This window comes from Lepisma saccharinum, chromosome 1 (genome assembly GCF_977018435.1).
Source record: "Lepisma saccharinum chromosome 1, izLepSacc3.1, whole genome shotgun sequence".
NCBI classification, from domain to species: Eukaryota; Metazoa; Arthropoda; class Insecta; order Zygentoma; family Lepismatidae; genus Lepisma; species Lepisma saccharinum.
The window spans coordinates 158,521,649-158,542,608 of record NC_139229.1 but is presented as its reverse complement, the minus strand read 5'-3'; the positions used below and the strand labels follow the sequence as shown (position 1 = coordinate 158,542,608).

At 39.6% G+C, this 20,960-nt stretch overlaps 1 protein-coding gene across 3 annotated transcripts in view; it reads left to right on the top strand.

Moving 5' to 3' along the window:
* The window catches only part of LOC146002996 (uncharacterized), a 757,155-nt gene that overhangs the window by 719,949 nt on the left and 16,246 nt on the right, over nucleotides 1–20,960 (top strand). For all 3 annotated transcript variants that reach the window (XM_083141160.1, XM_083141166.1, XM_083141155.1), the window contains exons 8-9: nucleotides 9,196–9,702; nucleotides 15,978–16,166. In XM_083141160.1, the coding sequence (XP_082997286.1) occupies nucleotides 9,196–9,702; nucleotides 15,978–16,166 (696 nt within the window). The remainder of the gene's footprint in view (nucleotides 1–9,195; nucleotides 9,703–15,977; nucleotides 16,167–20,960) is intronic.

Sequence of the window (20,960 nt, the reverse complement as noted above, 5' to 3'; positions counted from 1 at the left end):
GGGGCAACCCTGACCGGTAGAGGCGACCGGAGCGTGGTGCTGATCACACCACATCTACAAACTGCCGAGATTGCCCACATCCCCTTACATGCCTTCACACCTTTACTTTTTCCTTCAATACTTTTTATACCTTTTCTACCCAGTTACAAACTATTAGTGCCTCAATTTCCACTATTTAGTGCACTTTTGCCAATTTTTACTATTTTGTAATACACATGAATACTCACGCTCCTTCTGATCGGCCATCTATAGGTTACACAGTAAAAGCCACTTACAATTCTGAATCTCCCCATTTAAATTCCAAACCAGAAAACAAATCCATGTTTGAAGAGTAGAGAATTGCGCCCCCCTTTATGGCACGGTTTCAAGCTTTGAAAGATTCCTCCCCGAATTAACAGCGCAGATTTTGGCCCCGGGGGAAGGGGGGGCAGAGTCATCCAGTGTAGCTAATCCTTTGTCCACGCATCATCCATTGCGTATTTTAGCCGATTCCCCAACACATCACTCAATGTCGCCTTTAATCTGCACTCGTCACTCACGTGATCTTTTCACAAGCCGCCCTGTTTGAAGTGGTTAGAGTGTTTGCGCAACCATTGTCGGTCCAAAGGCCGCGGTTAATTCATCACGGCTCTATCTGCGCGACCGTGGATTTGGATCAGGCGACGGAACAGATGGACACAATTTTTTTCAAAAGGTGATTATGGCAAGAGCTGTTTTACACGGGCGAAATTATTCCTAACGCTCGTTCAGATTCACGTGTGTCCAATTGTACAAGAGTTATACCATTGTACACACATGAACCTGAACGAGCGTTACAAAGATAAGACTTGGTGGTCTCAAAGGCAAACAAGTTTGTACATGCCAGTGATTTGCCAGCTGATTTACTTCCCTTTGTAGTCTCATCGATATATGCGAGACGAGTTTATGGCTCGTATCGTCTCGGTACCATTTCTTGTCAGGACGGAGCTCATAGTTCACGAACACAACTTTCTGTCTTCTTTCCTCGGTCTGTTTTCGATATTTTCTCCTATTTTGTTACATTTCCTTTATTCTCCATCGTTATTCTTTTATTTCTCTTCCATTTCTCACAAACTCTCTGTGTCTCTTCTTCACTCTCTCTCTCTCTATTACATTCTCTTTTTGTCTTTCTTCATTATCCCCCTCTTCCTCTTTCTCCTTCTATCTTACTTATTTTCCTTTCTCTCTCTCTGCTTGTACTACTTCCCTATCTCTATCGCTTAATTTTTCCCTTTCCCCATCTCTTGGTCTGACTCTCTCTGTCCCCACTAGTCCATCACACTTCCTCTTATCCTTTTCTTTCTTCATTCTTTATCATTCTCTCTCTCTCTCTCTCTCTCCCTCCCTCTCCCTCTCTCTCTCTCTCTTTCTCTCTCTCTCTGTATACCTCCATCTATTCATTATTCCCCCTCTCTCTTCTCCTTTCTTTTTCTGTCTTACTTCCATATTGCCCTTTCTGTCTCTCTGTCTTTCCGCTCTCTCTCTCATCTGTCTCTTGTATATTCCCTCCATCTCTCTCTCTCTTTCTCTTCCTGTTTCACTCCTCCAAAATGTTCAGCAACACCAGTGGCGAAGCGTCCTATGAGGCCCGGAGGTCGGGCCTACCCTAATATATTTGTCTATACCGGATTATTTTATTACTTATAAATTTCATTAAACGACGCTTAATAAAATAAAACTGAAATTCTTGGTCTTCCGATAATTACCGCAAGTTTGCAACCCTGCCTGGAACCGTATCTGAGCATTCAGCGAGGCCCGCCTGAGAGTGCCTCAGCTGGTCCCATAAAAACCTATGTGATTCGTGCGGGAAAACATAATTTCAGGGGTACGTTCGCCTGTAATGTAACCTGAGAGGCCGGCCTCTTTTCTCTCTCTCACCCTTTCTCCCTGACTTCCGAAGAGTGCCGATCGTGTACGAGCGCGTGACGAAGCAGGCAGTGGACGTACAGAGCTTGTTGAAGCAGTGTTTCCATGGAAGATTCAGAGCTGTGCCGGGAGCGGAGCACACCCAGCTGCTAACATGTAGCGAAAATGTGTTGCTAACACCTCTAAGCCTGGCCTCCTAACCTATCAAAGTAGGTATTATTAGAATTCTAACTGCAAATAATGCATGCAAGTTGGTTACCAGTGTTAAGTTTGGTGCTTTCAGCTCTTTCCCGAAGTGTTAGCTGCTGGATGTGCCCCACACCAATCTCGATTCAGAGAGGGAAAGTATTTTATTTCTTTGAGGAAAGGGATATTGAGACGAAATTTCCTTTCATGATTAGTGACATAACTGAAAACGCGCTACTTTTAAAATGGGGCAAAGTACGTACAATGCAAACGTATAAAGAAAATCCATGTTACTGAAATTTTCTGGTCGGTGTGTTACACAGTCCGTGTTCTCATTTAGCATTTGCCATTTCATCATTTTCTAAATCATATTATAATTTTTTTCAAAAAGTCGCCTGTTGCAGAAGAATTATATGCATAAAAAAGTTAAAAAGAAATAATTGATTGATAGATTTAGTTTATTTTACTTGGCTTCCTGCCATTTTTGGCTAATTGGGAAGATGAGAATGAGTGATAATATGATGACATTGACGAAGGGACACTCAAGAAGAACACCTATGCCCAGGTGGGAATTCGAACCTGAGGCCCTTGTCGTAGCACGCTGTTATAACTAATCTGCCGCGGAGGTCAGCATTAAAAAGAAATAAACGCTAAGTGACGATCAAGTGAACCAACCATTTCTGTAATGCGAGAAACATTTACAATACTGTTATTGAAGTAGCAAATAATTTTTACGAGCAGCTTTAATCTAACAAATGTAAGATGGCTAGGACCTGACAGAACGGCTTTTTCATTGGGTGACGCGTGGTCAGAACATCGAGTCTCATTGTCACTTTTTTCTGACCTTCGAGACAGAAGCGCCTTTATTCTCAGATATCTAATCGAGACTAGATTAAAGTAGAATCTGAACCAATGCCTCCAGGAGGAATCGAACCTTTTACTTCTTGATTATAAGGCGAGAGCGTTAATCACTACATTATCCTTTACAATCACTATCCCGACTTAAGTAGACGAGATTCAGGCAATATGTTATCTTTTATTTTCTAGGGGCTATATTTTAACATACTACTGTTAAAAAAAATCACATCTTCCCCTCCCCCCAAACCCTGCTCCGTCCTGTGCCTACCCTTCCCGAGACAGCACGCTTCGCCACTGAGCAACACTCCGTAATATTTAATAATATTTTTCAAAAAGTTTTGGATTCGTATCCCGCTTACTTCTGGAGGAGGAACGATATAACTAGATGGATAAAATAAGTGTTTCTGTTCCCAAAATGAAACTTACACCAAACAAGGATTACATTTAATTGCATAATATACCTCATTTACACAAAAAATGAAGATACCCTTTTTTTAGGTATTCAAGGTCAAATGAAATGAAATTTTCAATATTTTCATATGATACTATTTTTTTTATGAAAACTATGTTCCCTTAGCTTCAAAACAAGCCCAAGATGAAAGTTATACCATAATTATAAGAAACGTTGTGATTTTTTTTTGTTGACCTTGTAAACATACGTAAATTTAACATTTGTTATAAAGTTGGCAACCCTGCTGTACGAACACTGTGTATCACTGAGGGCTAAAATTGTACACATGTAAGTTACTTCATGTTCTCTACAATTCTACTACCAAATTTCATGAAGATCTGAGATGGTTGGGTTGGGAGCTGTGATGATTTGGCATGGAATGATCCAATAGGCAATTTTAGAAACTGGATAAAGCTACCAAGAATCTTTACTGGAAATTTACGCTCTAACGAATCTCGAGTTCTTACTTGCAGATGGCAGAATAACATCAAATGAATGACATTGTCATGAAATGTATTAAAATTAGAAAAGTAATTTAGAAGTATGTACACATTAAACATAAAAACTTTGTACTAAAACAAGTAATTAGAAAAATGGCTCTTGTTTGATAGTGTAATAAAGAGTTCAAGGAGAAAATTCAAGGGCTGAGAGTATTTCTTCCTAGTTAGATGCTTTCTTTCGAGTTGTCGAGAAGCAAATTGTGACACAGATTCTTGTCATGTTTAAATAACTTGTCAGGATCGATTTTTCTTTGTGGTTGTTATCTGTCCTTATTTTATCGTTCATACTCATCGCCGCGATAATCATAGCTAGAAGAGCAAGGTAACTATTATATAGCCTAGCAAAATTACTTTTTTTTTAATATAGGGAAACATAATCAAACAAAACAGAATGCTACTCAGCAGAAATCCGAATTGAGTCATACTGGAAAATATCAGCCAATACTATGTTATTAGCTCGAATTTCATTAACCAATGAAGATACGGGAAAAGGTTCCAAACAAAAAATATTCTATTCGATTAAATGAAAATTTTTGTTCCTCTAATTTATTTCTTAATTCCTACCGTGTTAATGTCATGAGCCATTGGATTGATTTGTCCACTTTATGCACAGTAAGGCTAATCGGGACTGGACCTACAGTTTAAAGTGGGATCCGAACCACTATGTGCCTCCACCGGGAATCGAACCCGGGACCCCTTGATTACAAGGCGACGACGCTACCACTGCGCCATAGGGGAGGCCTGTCATGAGTCATAATTGAATAATCAAATTGGCTTAGAGATAAAAATTAAATTTTATTAGCTATTGCAGAATATACTCATTAATATTTAATACTCAACCTGGGTGGATATAGGTGATGATACCAAAAGATGGTTAATGTCAGAATTAACAACCTTACCACTTCGTAAGTAAAGAGCACCAGACAGCGCCTTACACTGTTTCGCAACGTTACGTTGCAGCTCTGGGAGTCCAAACTTGACAAATGTTGTGCTCTTCTTGTTTCCCAGGAACCATAACAACTACACGTTCGGCTGAAGACCGTGGAGAAGATGCGGCTTATCCATTTTCTCCTCCCCTAGCAACGATCAGCCTCTCCCTCACGACGTGTTTTGAAGACGATGGGGCACGTGGCGACATCTTCTTCCGGTTCTGCTCCATTCTTTGCTCGTTTAATCATGGTTGCGGAATTACTCCCTCGACACGTGGAAGCAGCGCGTGTTTCGGTCCGCAGCGGTTCAGTCTTGGCGTCGCAGCAGGGGAAGGAGAGGGTGTGTTGCTCCTCAATCATCAGTGGCCACTCGGACGTTGTTGCTGTTGTGGTCTGGTAATGAGCTTACCGTGTAGACGCTGTTTTCTTAAGGTTAGGGAACTTCCTAAAACTTTGATGCTAGTAATCGGTTATGGTAGCGATCAAAATATTTGGCAGAATGGTTAGCGTAGCTTAAAACCGTGGGCAAGGCTTGAAAGGGGAATAGGGGGAAACCTCCAATCTTCACCTAAGTGCTGAAAATAACAACAAATAAAACTAAGTTATATTTACTGCAAGAAATATCTTGATAAACTGATCGCTGTTAAATTCTTAGTGGAGAATGACATGTAGAAAATGTAGGTCCACCCTGATTAGACAAAAATGTACTTTAAAAACCATTCGAAAATAATTCATTTTAATGCAGTAACAGTAGCCTCTTGAGTGTTGTACGCAATTCTGACGATCAGCTGACTGTGGGCCACTGTGTGTATGTGTTTATTATATATACACACACAATCATTGTGCCCTCAAGAAAGCTCCGTACTCCTATATTTAAAATTCAAGTACCACTTATGAAACATAGATGTCTCGTCATTTCTTCTATTATTTTAGTTCATCACTTAGCCTCTGCATCACGATTAACTTAGTGAACGTTGTCTATTAGGACCAGAAATTTACGATGGTTGCTTTAGTTGATTGCTGTAAATATATGGGGCTTAATATGGGGCCACAATCTTCTTGAAATATAAAGAATGCACAAGTACTTAATAAAGTAACGCAGGATTTAAATTTACAAAATGACCCTTTATTTAGACACGAATTGGCAAAGTTGTAACATACTTTGAAAGAGTAAACACTCCGGTTAAATATGGAAAATAATATCCGGCAAATGTCCTCCACGTCTCATATGACACTCGCGCAATCTTTTGACAAAATTTGCAATCACATTTTTGCAAACGTGTGGCTCAATTGTTGCGATAACGCGTCAGATTTCTTCTTTAAGTTCGTGAATGGTTGGTATGTTTTTGCTGTAAACCTTGGACTTTACAAATCCCCAGAGATAAAAGTCACACGGTGTAAGATCGCATGACCTTGGTGGCCAATTATGATCACCGTTGCACGAAATCAGCCGCCCATGAAATGTTTACTGTAACAACTCAATGGCTTCGTGTGCCGCATGACACGTGGCGCGATCCTGCTGGAAGAACATCTCATCAACATCAAAGCCAAAGTCCATGGCTTCCACCTGAGGACACAAAAATGCTGTTATCATCTTGCGATAATGTACACCATTGACAGTTACTGCACTTCCAGACTCGTTTTCGAAGAAGTGCGGCTCAATAATTCCACCACGGCAAAGTGCACACCACACAGACACTCGTTGGGAATAAATCGGCTTTTCTTCAATAACACGAAGGTTTTCCGTGCCCCAAATGCGACAGTTCTGCTTCTTTACATACCCATTCAGATGAAAATGCACCTCGTCACTGAAGAGGATTTTCACCATCCACTTGCAGATCGTCCAGGACCCAATCGACGAATGCCCGTCGCTGCACGTGGTCTTGCGGCTTAAGCTGTTGAGTCATCTGAATCTTGTATGGGTGCATACGCAGATCTTTCGCCATAATCCGCTGCATGGTGCTCCTCGAAAAGTCTAACTCAAGAGACCTGCAGCGAATTGACGTTCTCGAACACTCAGCGACACTAGCGCCCACAGCGGCAATGTTATCAGCCGAGAGTCCGGTATGAGGACGGCCACTTCTTTTGTCGTCCATCACCGAACCTGTTTGTTCAAACTTTTGAACCACTTTTTTCACAGTCGTTCCGTTTGGCGCGTTTTCCCGCCCAAACATACCACGTAATTTGCGCACCGTTTCAGCACAACGCTCTTCGTATTGGTATGTTTTTACGATAGTTATGCACTTCTGCATCGTGTATTTCTCCATCACGACAAACTCACTACTAACTGGAATGTGTTTACTACAACATGTGCTTCAGACAGCGTTGCCAACCCAATGGAAAAAAATGGCGCGCAATTTAAATCCTGCGTTTCTTTTGGGACACCCTTTATAATGCTGTATTATACATTATATAACACAAACGTTAAATGGCTACCGAATAAATGAAACTCCTTGCACGAGTTTGGTATGTAATTGTCACAAGCAGACGCGAGAAATCCTTGTAGGATAATGTAATGAACCCTACAATGTTCCTGTTGGAACTGATTGTACTTCCACTGCACTGGAATCACTTGACTTCACTGAAGTTGATGCAGCACGGCCAGTTCGACCTGTGCTTATGCATGCAAATGTACTTGTCCACGACGCGACATCATACGGCTGTTGCCGGAGTTGCTTCTCAACAAACACTGCACGGAAGTAAACTACCGCAAAAAGAGAGGGTGACAACAAGACACTGCGCCAAAATATGACCAATAGGAGTGCAGTTTTTGAAAGTATTAAATATACACAAATGAAAACAATTTAAATTAAACACAAATAAAACAAGAATTGCAATAATGGATATGATAAAAAGGTTCTTGCTATATATGAAGTATAATAGTGAAGAAAAATAAATCTTATTTAGTTCTTTTCAGATGAATCTCAAACCCATAGAGATGCCGAAAAACGAGAAGAAATATAGAAAAAATTACAAATAATAACCACCACACCTTGTTTTAACTTCATCCTTTTCGAGAGGATTAATACTATTTCTCAGAGAAGTTTGTGAATATTTTGCCAATTTTACTAAATGTATTTTTGTAGTAATGAAACGCCGTGAATTTAGTCTCCGCTTTCCTCGCGTTTGTAGAGTTGTACACTTGTTTAAAACAATGTAAGTAATAATTGAGTTTGTCTTTCTCGTGTAATCTAATTAGGTCATATTTCTATTATGACGTCATCGTGGATTATCCATGAAAGGTTTTGGGTGTCTGTGTTAATAATCGTTTTAGTGCGTACGACTCTTCTGCCTCATAAGAAGTGTCCCAGGAGGTTTGCTAAAGAACGGGAGTGTTCCTATTTTGTTAGTTTGTTAGTACTGCATTGCTCTATACATTTTTTTATTTTTCTACGAAAATTGATCCAACTGTAGTTTAATCACAAGAGTTGGAAGTTGACAACCTAAAAAGTCTCGAGAAATGTATTTTTAATATTACCTAAATTTTGAAAATTGACATAAAGTTACTTTAAATATTATAATGCAATCATTTTTTTATAAATGACAACAGAGTCACTGTACTTGTGAAAATACTTGAATAATTCGGAACAAACTCAGTTCTGGAGGTGTAAATTCTTAAGCCAAGCAACTGCCTGCGAAAATACGTAATTGATTCCTGCTTGTTTCTCTAATGATCTGCAACCAAACACCAACAAGTAGACTCTTCTCTGTCTCTGCGTCTCTCATACCTTGGTGCTCTATCATCTTTTGTTTCTCAGTTCCAACCCTTTTCTCTCTTCCTCTATCTTGGTCAACATGGCTGCTAATATTCATTCTGTCATTGCTTTTCTTTCTTCCTTACTCTCCTTCTTTCTTTATTGCCTCCTTCCATCCTTCCTTGTTTATCTATCTCTCTCTCTCTTCTTCTATCGCTTTCTTTCTTCGCCTGTATATTTTCAGATGTTTACAGACTACTGTTTCGTGCAAGCCCCATTATCAATAAGAGGTGAATTACTTAACAGAAAAAAAACTTGCGGTGTATTTTAAATAATTTTTAAGTAAAAATAATAAGACTACATTAGCACTTAATTGCGTTTTCCCTTTTGCGTTGATAGTTTAAACCACCAAATAACGGGTTTTATTGAATTATTCAAGACCTCTCTTGCAATTTATGAAAAAATCAAGCTTTAATTTTAACAGCGAAATTTATTTTAAGTAAATAAGTATTTTTTCTAAAAAGGATTTTTTTTAAAAGAAAAAGGTTGTTAAAAAAATTAGGTAATTTTTAATAATTTTAAGATAATTCTATAGGTTATTTTTTTTTAGATCATCAACTTTCAAGCGCTAGTAATAAATATAGATTAGTTTTAAGAGGGATTGTAATGTTCATTGTCGTCTCCTCTTTCAGAGGTGGAGTGGTCCGAGTGGAGCGAGTGCAGCGTGACGTGTGGCGCCGGGACTCAATCCCGGTTCTCCAGATGCGTGGACGATGGCAGCCGACTGGAGCTGTGCATGGAGGCCGGAGGGGAGAAGACCGAGACGAGGGCGTGCAACGTGGGGGTCTGCCCCCTCGACGCCTCCTTCATGCCCAACTCCCAGCCGTCCCTCCCGGAGGTGTATCCCAACGCCACCCGCGCCGGAGACCAGGACGTTCCGGGAGTGGACGTTCCGGCAAAGTTCCCGGAGATCTTCTTCCAGGCGTCCAACGCGACCGGAACCGAGGACCTTACGGAAAGTAGCGGGAATCCGGACGAACCGTCGAAGATTCCGGTGTTCCGGACTCCTCCGGTGCACAGCAAGAACGACGTGGATCCCTTGGGAAGGAAGCACAAGCATAAGAAACCTCACCGGAAGTACGATTCTAACACCAAGCACAAGATCAAGCTTCCGGAGCACAGCAAGCACAAGATAAAAAGTGAGTTGGCAACACTTCTGTAACACTTTCATATTTACAGCTATACTCTGTCGCAGGAGTCTGTGGAGCAAGCGAACGGAAAGAAGTCCTGAGAGGAAAATACGGCTTCGCTCCGCCAACTCGCTTTCTCATCTTCTCTACCGTTAGGCGCGGTTTCCGCCAGAGACTCCTGGGACAGACTATACATTAGATTACTGCATGTAACCACTTTCGCTCACTCGTACTCGGCTTCCTCCCTCGATCGTCACGTATCATTGGAATATCATTTTAATGTGACATTAAACGTAGACATAAATCTTACATATCTGCCTTGGTCGTTTCAGCCCAGAATCATATATTCAATTTTCATCACTGTGTATTGGTAAGATAGACCAACATGTGTATGATGACTATGCTCTCTTAAGTTTCAATTTCACTGTGTTACCTCACGATCCATATTTGAGGACCCACTACAACAGACAAATTACGGTTATACGTGTACAGTAGGATGCACAAATATTGCTAGGCAAATTGTCCATGACTATTTTCCGTAATTTTTCTCCTGCATCCTATGTGTTTTTAAGGAATATATTTTTATGTACGCTGATGCAGAGATTGTCAGCAACTTTTCTGACATTTTATTTTCAATTCTGGAAGCTTTCATTGGGTAGAACAATGATGATGGATAATTTGCTTGGTAATACTCGTTTTGCCTATTCGAGCGGTATTCGCTCGAGCGAAAAAGCTCTTAATTCCGTACGCTATCTAGCGTCGTCTGTGAGAACTATTTTGCGCTCGATCGAAAGGATCTTCCTGCAGCACTCCACTGTACATCTTGTGACGTTACTCCGGTTTTTAGTTACTTTAGTGGTGCCATAGGGGTGAGCACTGAGCCTTAATCGGCCGACGATGAGACCACCTCAGATCATTGGTGAACAGTATAACATATGACCCGATACCATAAGTATCCACACCATAGTATGCAGTTTCTGCTACCACAAGTATTCAATATGTATGTATACTTCACACAGAAAAGAAACATTTGGTAGCCTTTAATAAATTTCGTAATTTTGACCAAATTATTTGTTAACTCTAAACAAAGTGCACGATCACTAAACAAAATTCGCTCCGGTGAACAAAAAATTGTTTATCGCCTATTTAAAGAAAGATCTGATGTTATTTCAAATATCTAATATCTGCGAAAAATAGATTAAATACACATTTCTTTTTGGAAAACACACAGTGAATTAGTATGTATTTTTCTAAGATGAGAATTCATTTGTTCATTGCCAAATTCTGACACATATTCAACACCTTTAAACGCTGGTTTAAGACCTCAATTTTTCTTGGACCACCTTTTCCTTTAATAAAAAAGGCAATTTTGTTTCATTTTTATTTAACATTTTATTTATGTGTGATATTCATTGTATATTTAATATATATTTATGTATAAAATATTTTACTGCTGTCGTCCTTTTTAGCATTAAATTTCATTTGCAGGATTATTTGTAAATCTATGAGTTCTAATACAGAATCTACAGTTAGGAAAATTTCGCCTTGAAACAAAAGAGTATACAAGAAATTCTATGCACAGCTATAGATATCTCGTTAGTAGAGTTATTAATAGCGTACGTCTTTAATTTTTAAAAATGCAAATTTAAGACGATACTCACAAATTATGTGGTGGGTAATGGTGACATTTTTCAAAACTTTAATACTCCCCTCTGAAACGAAATCAACAGCCTATCTCTAGTAAAAAGAATACCATACCGTTATCCTAAATGCCCGCAACCATTCATACCGAAAAATGAGTATATACGGAAATTTTTCCCCCCCCTCTCTCTCTCTCTCTCCAAATGGCTATTCTTGTATAATTCTCATGATTGAGGTAACCGCACGGAGCCATTTATACGCAAGATAAGAATAAGACTTTAACGAAGGCGAAATGGAAATTATCTTGAGCTAAGTATCCCTGATCCGGAGATCCTGGAGACATCTCATTTCCTGGAGAGACAGGATAATTTATCCTGAGCCTGCCTTAATCTTCGCCGTTAGGGAAGGAAAAAAGTAATATAATTTTCTTACTTCATTATGAGGTGAAAAGTGTACAAGAGTTTTAAAATTTTCTGATGGGGGGGCCGTAAAACGAGGATGACGTGGGAGGAAAGGGGGGGGGGCAAAGTCTCTCCCCGGTTTCCAGGACAACCGTGAAAAGTTGAGAAAGTTTTCCGAGGGAGCGAGTAGTAAGGAACGTAAATGTACTTGGAGAAATTTTCTCTGGAGAAAAGTATGTGGGGTTGTGTATATGAAGTTATATATATGTGTGGTGGCAACTCGAGGCAACGTACGTAATAGAAGCAGTCTCATTATTTGGGCTGTGTTTCGCTAGACTTGCAATGAATGGGGAAGCAGCTGTTCGTATAAATTCTTTGCTTCCTGGAAATTGTCCCTCCTAAATTCCCGCGTTAAGTCACAATCTCTTAATCCCATGTAGTGGATGAGTCGGCATCTGGAGGAGCTATATGAGGCAGGCAAGTTTGCTTACTACTTGTATTTCCTTTATATGACACGTTTCTCTTCCCATATTGTAAAAAGGATTCAGCGTAGAATACGAAAATTAAATTAGTGTTATGACTGTTCCTTTCTTTCTGCAGTGCCTTCCATTTCAATTTTAATTTTAGCTATTTTATCTAAGTGAAGTGAAACGTGATTCTTTCCTGCCATCTATTTTTAAGAAACAAAATGGTAAAAATACTGAAATTAAATATTGCGAAGGTTATTTATATTTTCGACGAACTTATTGGAAGGCAAAGGATTATATTGGGATCATATGGTTGTGAAGGACCGTGTCAAAGATGACACTGCTACTTATAATGAAAAATGCGTAAAATATTAATCAGGAACTTTATTTTTTGCCTACTGAATCTAAATCATTTTTTGTTATTCCATAAATATTCAATTCTTTATCTAGAAATTTGACATCAATTTCCTCGCCAAAGCAGTTGTTTTTATACACTTTTTGGGATGTTAACTACATCTAAGAGTTAGATAATAAATACGTGCTGTTATTCTTATACCGTATATTTACCTATTCACGTAATATCAATAATACATTATTAATAAATTTACATATTTAATTGATCATTAATTTAATGTGATTATTTTAATTTAATAATTTATTACATTATTTATGAAACTTGGTTCGAACCCCACCCGCCGAAATATATTTCTAAATACGTGCCCTGGGGGTTGCAACTTCAAAATGAAAATAACCAAATGAATCAGAAATGGAATGAAATGAAGCAGAATCATTATCACTGTTACCTTCTCAATCCACGTGCGATATCACAAAGCTAAGAGTGAAGAAAAGTGACATATCACACAGAAAATGGTACAGTCACGGACACTTTTGGGTTGTAACAATCACATTGACTCCCAATGGAATCGTTACAACCAAGGTGGACTGATATAAATCAGGTTCATTTAAATCGCGATTTAAATAGATCACTTTAAATAAATAATTTATAGAGTGTACATAAGGATTTAGTATATAGCTATCAGAATCACTTTTGGTGAAAGTACATTAATCTCGTAATCATTTAATGGTGTTTATTAGGCTCTAAGAAAGGAAATAAAGGATATGTACTGATGGGGTGAAGCTCATAATACAGGAAATATAATATACAAACTGTAAACACACTTAAATTTCTCTTGATTGAAAAATAAATAATTCTTATTGGGGAAAATAGCAAACATTTTGTGTAGAAAACTATACAAAATACTAATAATGTTAAACCGTAAATAGTGTCATTATCATTAATCTGTAAATAAACATGGCAGCTGATATTTTGCAAACTATCGTTTAAAAAAATTGTCGAAATTCAGCTGCAAAGACTATAAGAATATTTTAAGTTACGATTATAGAGTACATCCAGAATGTTTTATTTTCAGTGGAAGAAAAGTTACTGAAAATATTATAGTTTCATTAACACACTCAACGAACATTTGCATGGTAGGTTCATATATACAGTATCAGAAACAGAAAAATGTACGTATATTTACATATATTTTCTTATTTGCGTTAATAAAACTGTCCACATATTTTACAGGGCCGTTTACTAGAAAAAGCCTTTATGTAAAAAACATATTATAATATATATATATATATATATATATATATATATATATATATGTGTGTGTGTGTGTGTGTGTGTGTGTGTGTGTGTGTGTTATATATATATATAGCTATGTATGATGCCAAAAACCATACAAGCAATTTTAAGCATGGTTTTAAGAACAAAATAAAAAAAATATATTAAAATAAAAAAATGTGTTTTTAATATAAAAGCAATCATGAAAAATGATATTTTTAATAAAAATCATGATTTTTATCTACGCTGGTTACAACCCAGGAGTGTCCGTCACTGTACACGTCAACCCTTCCGCGAATGCAAGAAACCGAAGATAACTTGTCTGACGTTGCCCTGACTGCTAGGATCCATCCACTTCGCAGTCTATGACCACCTAACCGGCCCCCCTCTTTACAGGCAACCGAAAGGATAATTGCATAGGAGCTCCACCTCCTCCTCGTCGGGACTCGGACTCCCGGAACTGTCTTTGGATGAACTACCCACTTAGAGCACCCAGGGGCACTCACTGCTCTTACATGCTTAATACATGGCCTCCATGGTAGCGTCGTATCCTTGTAATCAAGGGGTCCCGGGTTCGATACCCGGTGGTCGGATTCCACTTTAAACTGTAGGTCCAGTCCCGATTGGCCTTACTGTGCATAAAGTGAATTTAAAACACAACTCAAGAACAACATGGCCTCCAGGCGACAGCAAAAGTGTGTGAAGGGACTGGCCATCTAAGCCCTCGCCGTCATTGTTGGAAGGTTTCCCACCAATCTGCATACATAAAGATAAACTAACGGCTCCGCCGGCCGGCGACCAGACCAAGAATGAGACATTATCGACTCCATTCGTATAGCATGTTTAATCACAGTTCAGGGACTGAGTTCATTGATCTGATTTATTTTACTGTGCTTTCTTCCATTTTTGGCTAATCGCGAAGACGCGATGATTGATGATGAAAGAACATTTACAAAGAACACTCGTACCCAGGCCGTGATTCGAACCCAGGACCCCTGGCGTCGTAGCGTAGCGTTCCACCCTGTCGAACGCGAGAATCTAACCAAAGGATGTTGCTCACACCCAACCAATTGTAGCACTTGATGGTGGAGACGGTCCTAACAGGGCCAGGTGCGAATACTTATCTTAGCATTTAGTAATAAATGTAAAACACATGTTTTAGGTTTAAACACTTATGACTTAGCACTGAGAATGGCAGATTAGGGTGAAAAGGAGTAACTTACCCCGTTCGGTAACGAATAAGCTCTATAGCTCCAGATCCTCCAGATGATTTCCAAGAAAATACCTTCTGCTACTCCCCTCACTTGGTTTTGTTCCTTTCCGCCGACCTCCACTTACTTCTCTAAAGGTAAACGTCCTTGACGTTTCCTGTGTAAAACTCTTTATTCATCAACATTCTAGGAGCAAGTCCTGGCAGGTTTGTTTATTCGTTACCGGACGGGGAATGTTATGGTAGCGCGATGTGGTAACAATTCACCACGGAGTCCGGATCAGGGGTTGCAGGTCGATACTCCAGTGTACATTCACCAGCGAAGTAATCATTCACAGAATTCATTCCTCCATAATCTATAGGCCACTTCTCGTTGCCAAGCAAGCCTAAAATATTTCTTCCAGTACGCATCCACATTTCAGGAAACATTCTTTCAGTGACATCATTCAAGGGTTAATTTGAATGTGATTGATTGATTGAATTTAAAATTTTGGGAGCGTCAGCACTTAGGCTATTTTGCCCCCGTCACATTATACGGGGACCAGCCCCTTATCATTACAAATAACAACTCTAACGTTGTATAACTAAAAATCTTAAAATGTTCTGACTTCTGTTAAAATCTGAGGCTGCAAACGGGCACTCAGCACACAAAAGGACAAAAAACAAGACAAAACACAAAATTATACTGGCCATAGTGCCAGTCGCCAGAGCCTCGTTAGTCTTTAGTCCAGGATGTACTACGTGGAAGTGAGGTTGACTTTTGGGCGCCTACGTGGAAGGTACCCCTTGCACCCCAATTTGAATGTGAGTAAGATGAAGTTATTATATATATATATATATATATATATATATATATATATATATATATAAAAGTATTACTGTGTTAAATGTCCGTAATGTGCATTAATTTATGACCCAAATGTGTTTACTTGTAGGTCCCTGCCTGTGCTTAAACGGGGGCGTTTGCCATCAGAAGAAGCGCTCGTGCCATTGCCCCTCTGGATACTTCGGTCGCAGGTGCGAGAGGGTCTCCTGTCGCCCAGGGTGCCTGCATGGAGGCCGCTGCCTGTTGCCTGACCAGTGCACGTGCACTGTGGAATACACTGGGGCTCACTGCGAAACTCGTAAGTACACGATCGCGTCTATGTCGCTTTGCTTCTTAAGAATAAACATGGCACTTCCGACTCACGTGGAAACAGAAACTTGTCCCCGAATAGAAAACGCATTCCTTGAACAGATGTTGCACTACATGCACGAAAAATAACTTTACACATTGCCCGAGGAGCGAAAAACGCTAATAGTCCCGGTCCACATAAGCACGAGAGAACCTATAAACAGAATGAGCTCAGTAAGAACACCTTCTAATAATAATATGCTCAATAGAAACAATCCCTCATCAGAATACGTGCCAGAAGAACTCCCGCTGGTCGGAATAAACATGAGAGGATAGATCCCTGATAACAATGAGCTGGAGAGGACTACCCTCATCACAAAAGGCACGAGAGAAACAACCACTGATTTGAATAAGCGTGAAAGGAACAAAGACTGATCTAAGTAAATGTGAAAGGAACAAAGACTGATCTAAGTAAATGTGAAAGGAACAACCATTGATCTCAATAACCTTAAGAGGAACAACCGTTGATCTGAATAAGCTTAAGAGGAACAACCAGTCATTTGAATATTAGTGAGAGAAACAACCACTGATCTGAATAAGCGTGAAAGGAACAACCATTGATCTCAATAACCTTAAGAGGAACAACCGTTGATCTGAATAAGCTTAAGAGGAACAACCGTTGATCTGAATAAACTTAAGAGGAACAACCAGTCATCTGAATATTCGTGAGAGAAACAAACACTGATCTGAATAAACGTGAGAGGAACAACCACTGATTTGAATAAGCGTGAAAGGAACAACCACTGATCTGAATAAGCGTGAAAGGAACAACCATTGATCTCAATAACCTTAAGAGGAACAACCGTTGATCTGAATAAGCTTAAGAGGAACAACCGTTGATCTGAATAAGCTTAAGAGGAACAACCAGTCATCTGAATATTCGTGAGAGAAACAAACACTGATCTGAATAAACGTGAGAGGAACAACCACTGATTTGAATAAGCGTGAAAGGAACAACCACTGATCTAAGTAAATGTGAAAGGAACAACCATTGATCTTAATAACCTTAAGAGGAACAACCGTTGATCTGAATAAGCTTAAGAGGAACAACCAGTCATCTGAATATTCGTGAGAGAAACAACCACTGATCTGAATAAGCGTGAGTGAAACACACTGATCTGAATAAACGTGAGAGGAACAACCACTGATCTGAATAAGTGTGATAGGAAGATGCCTGATCAGAATAATTGCCAATTTCTAACATTTGCACTTAATTCCTTTTGCGTTATTCCGGTTCACTAAAAATTGAAGAACTGTGACCCAGATATGGAACTTTCGCATAGCCGAGTGATAGGATCTCAATCTTTGATGTGAGCGGTCGTGAGTTCGATGTCCAAAATTTCGATGACGAGTAGCTTTTAGTATAGTCCCGATACCCGTACAATGAAGTGTTGTTTTTAAAAATAAAAAAAAATATGTAGGCTGTGGATACGATCAGTGGATTTTTGCAAATTATAAAAATCTTACCACTAATTACTAGTTTACGAAACATTCATTCTAGTTTGCACTACTAACTTAATTTCCAAGTCAATTACCATAGCGTAGCATATTTCTAGGATTCCTGACACGTTACGATTGAGTGTTAATCGCTTGAGTTGGCGTTCTCCATCTGTCATACGAATAAGGTTGTGAATAAAGTTTAGGAGGCGTGTGTAGTCTCTGTCACGTCACACTTCTTTCAGAATTTAATGCCTCGAACTCAAAAAATATAGATGGCGCTACAACATCACTAATTGCTTTGTGTCTCTTTAGACTACACGTAAAATGTTTATTTCTACTCTTCCAAAGTCATTTTTTCCTCATTTTCGCTCTCATACGCCGTGCAAACATAGTAGCAAGTTCTCTATATTAGCAAGTTTGTGCCTCATAAATACTTTCGATTCGCCTGTTAATTCATCAGATTCAACAATTGAATTATTCGGTGTTCACTGATTGTTCACTGACAGATCATACAGATCAAAACCATCAGCATTTCAGTGCTATTTTTTTGTTATATAAATTAATGATGATGTCTGTTTAATTCAAAATTTATAACCAGAAATTTTGATTTGCCATGTTGTGATTACCTTAAGATTTAGTACACACAGAACATGTACTATGTTGAAGTTTCAGCGAAAACTGAAAACTCGACCAGGACTCGACCTTGGGTCTCTAGCATACCGTGCCATTGCTATAACCGTTGAGGTATCACTGGCATAGTTAATTCCACAAGGTAAACAGCGATAGCGAAAAATCATGGGAAGCCCGAGCTGGCTCTATAGCTCAGTTGGAGAACAATGGCAACGTATGTCAGATTCGGGTTCGAATCCTTGTCGAGCCTGTACCTTTCGCTGAAATTTCAGCAAGGTTGTGATTAGTAGACATAGAGCATATCTCGGTTACGCAGTAAACACAACTCTAATTTGTTTTTGTACCGTTTTCCACTTCTCAGATGAAGCAGTTTTTATCTGGATGTGACTTAATATAGGCGCAATCCTCTTTGCAATATCCAACCTACTATATACATTCATAGTATGAGGACCCTTACTCGAAAGTACCATTCCTGCCCACCGAAGCAAAATCTGGAATGTCTCAATTTCGGGAAACCGTAATCTTCAAACCGTCACATTTCCACCGCTTAGTACCGTTTCAGTAGGTGACGCGTCGCCTTTTCGCATCCAAACGACTAGATGGAGTCGAACTCGAAGAGATCGTATTAATTTGACTCCCGCCCCCCCCCCCCTTCCGCTCCCCAATCCGTGCCGCCATTACCGCTTCCTTCCCGGATTCTTAAGTTCTCTCGTTAGCAGAAACCGTCGACGTTCTCTTTAGCGCTTCTTGTTGTTTTTTTTCTCTCTAGCTTTTTTTTTCACTGCGTTCGTGACAGAGAGAGAAAGAGGGTATCAGGTTTCCGCAAACGTGGATTTGCATACGAGATTTGATGGAGGGTTCTCCAAAGCTAAGACTGAAATCTTGCTATGAGAAGGAAACCTTTCAGGCAGAGAATTGCAGCTCTGAATTCTGTGTCAGTGGGAGACTGTGATTGTCTTAAAGCTCAGGATGATGCTTTAGTTACAGACAGGTATTCTGAATTTGAGTCCACGTGAAGTTCATTTTGTTACTTTTCCTTATCCACAGGTATTTTCATCATCAGTTCATCAGTTAGAGGAATATGCATGCTATCGCCGCACAATCAATGTCATGTGGGTTCGATTCTCGGTTTGATTTGATTTTTGCTATTTAGCGTCGCTTTTCTGCAGTTTTGTGGCTAATCGCGACGATGAGGATGACTGGTGATATGATGAAATTGATAAAGAGACACTCACAAAGAACACCCATGCCCAGTGCCTGGATTCAAACCCTGAATGCTTGGCCCCTTTGATAACCACTCAGCCACGGAGATCGTTCCATTCTTGGTCAGTGAACACGTTTCCATTATTATAACTTCATATGCAATTAGGGGCCTGCCCGATAGCGTTCTGGCTAATGCCATCTTCAGGTAATTAAGGTGTCTCTGGTTTGATTCCTGGTGAAGGCATGTTGTCTGTGCTTCGAATCTCCAACCCAGATCATTCTGCCCAACACATACAGTAGTGTGTTGTCAGTGTGCATATTACGGCAGTAAATATTGTGTACTTAAAACTTGAATAACCGTGGTCTGGCAAGAGAGCACTTTACATTCGCACCCATAGCCGGTGGATATATAAAGTGAAATTATTGCTTGAATGAAATGAAGTCATGTCAACGGTGCTACGGTTGCACGCATTACGAGTTTTGCACGTTTTGTGTAGATGGTGTGATCAGCAAAAGAGCTATTGTTGTCTTCAATCTGTATCGTCAGCGGCTGGACATCGGAAACACTTAAATTTATACACCAATACCTAAAAATGTGTCCTCATTGTACACATTCCTTACCATCTACTTGCGTATTCGGGGATGTGAGCATAGATAGTACGTAGTGACACCTGTGACACTGTTCACTGTTTGAATATTAGGCATCTGTATATATCTCGCTCGCTTCCTCTATCTCCCTCTTCTCTCCTTATCTCACTCTTTCTCTCTCAATGTTGTTAACGCTTTTATCCTAACTTGTGAAAAATCCATCATCCCATTCGATGACCGACTGAGAAAGACACTTACAACTACCAGTGGGCTTCTAACTAAAGAAATGAACATATCCCGAAATTCCCGTAAAAGAACTGAACCCAAAAACTAAGGGAGACGAACGTTTAAAAGGCATGCATCCCCTCCCCTTTCTCACAGTAGTCACAATATCGAAATTGTTGATCCTTTACCTGGCAAATAATGATTCGTGGTTCGGTTTGCGCACACTGCACAGCGAATGCGTCGTGAAATAAGCCGGCCCCCGTCGCGGAGTGGTTAGCACAGCGCTCTACGACGCCAGGGGTCCCGAGTTCGAATCCCGTCTGGGGCATGAATGTTCATTGTGAGTGACCCTTCATCAATTTCATCATATCATAACTCATCCACATCTTTGCAAATATGCCAAAAGTAGCACAAAAAGGGAAGTAAAATAATGCAAATTAAATAAGCATAATGACATATAAACCGAGACCCCTAAGGTTCAGGCAACCCAGAAAGCTACCTTGAATGCGGGTTGCACATGGATGAGGTTAACACGTTCTCAATAAACGAGTTTACTGTTCTTTTTCCATTGAAATACTTCATTCTTATTGGATCATAAACCTTTTCCTGCTCCCACAAAAATAGGCAATAGTTAGGCTGGAGAGTTCAATGAACTAAC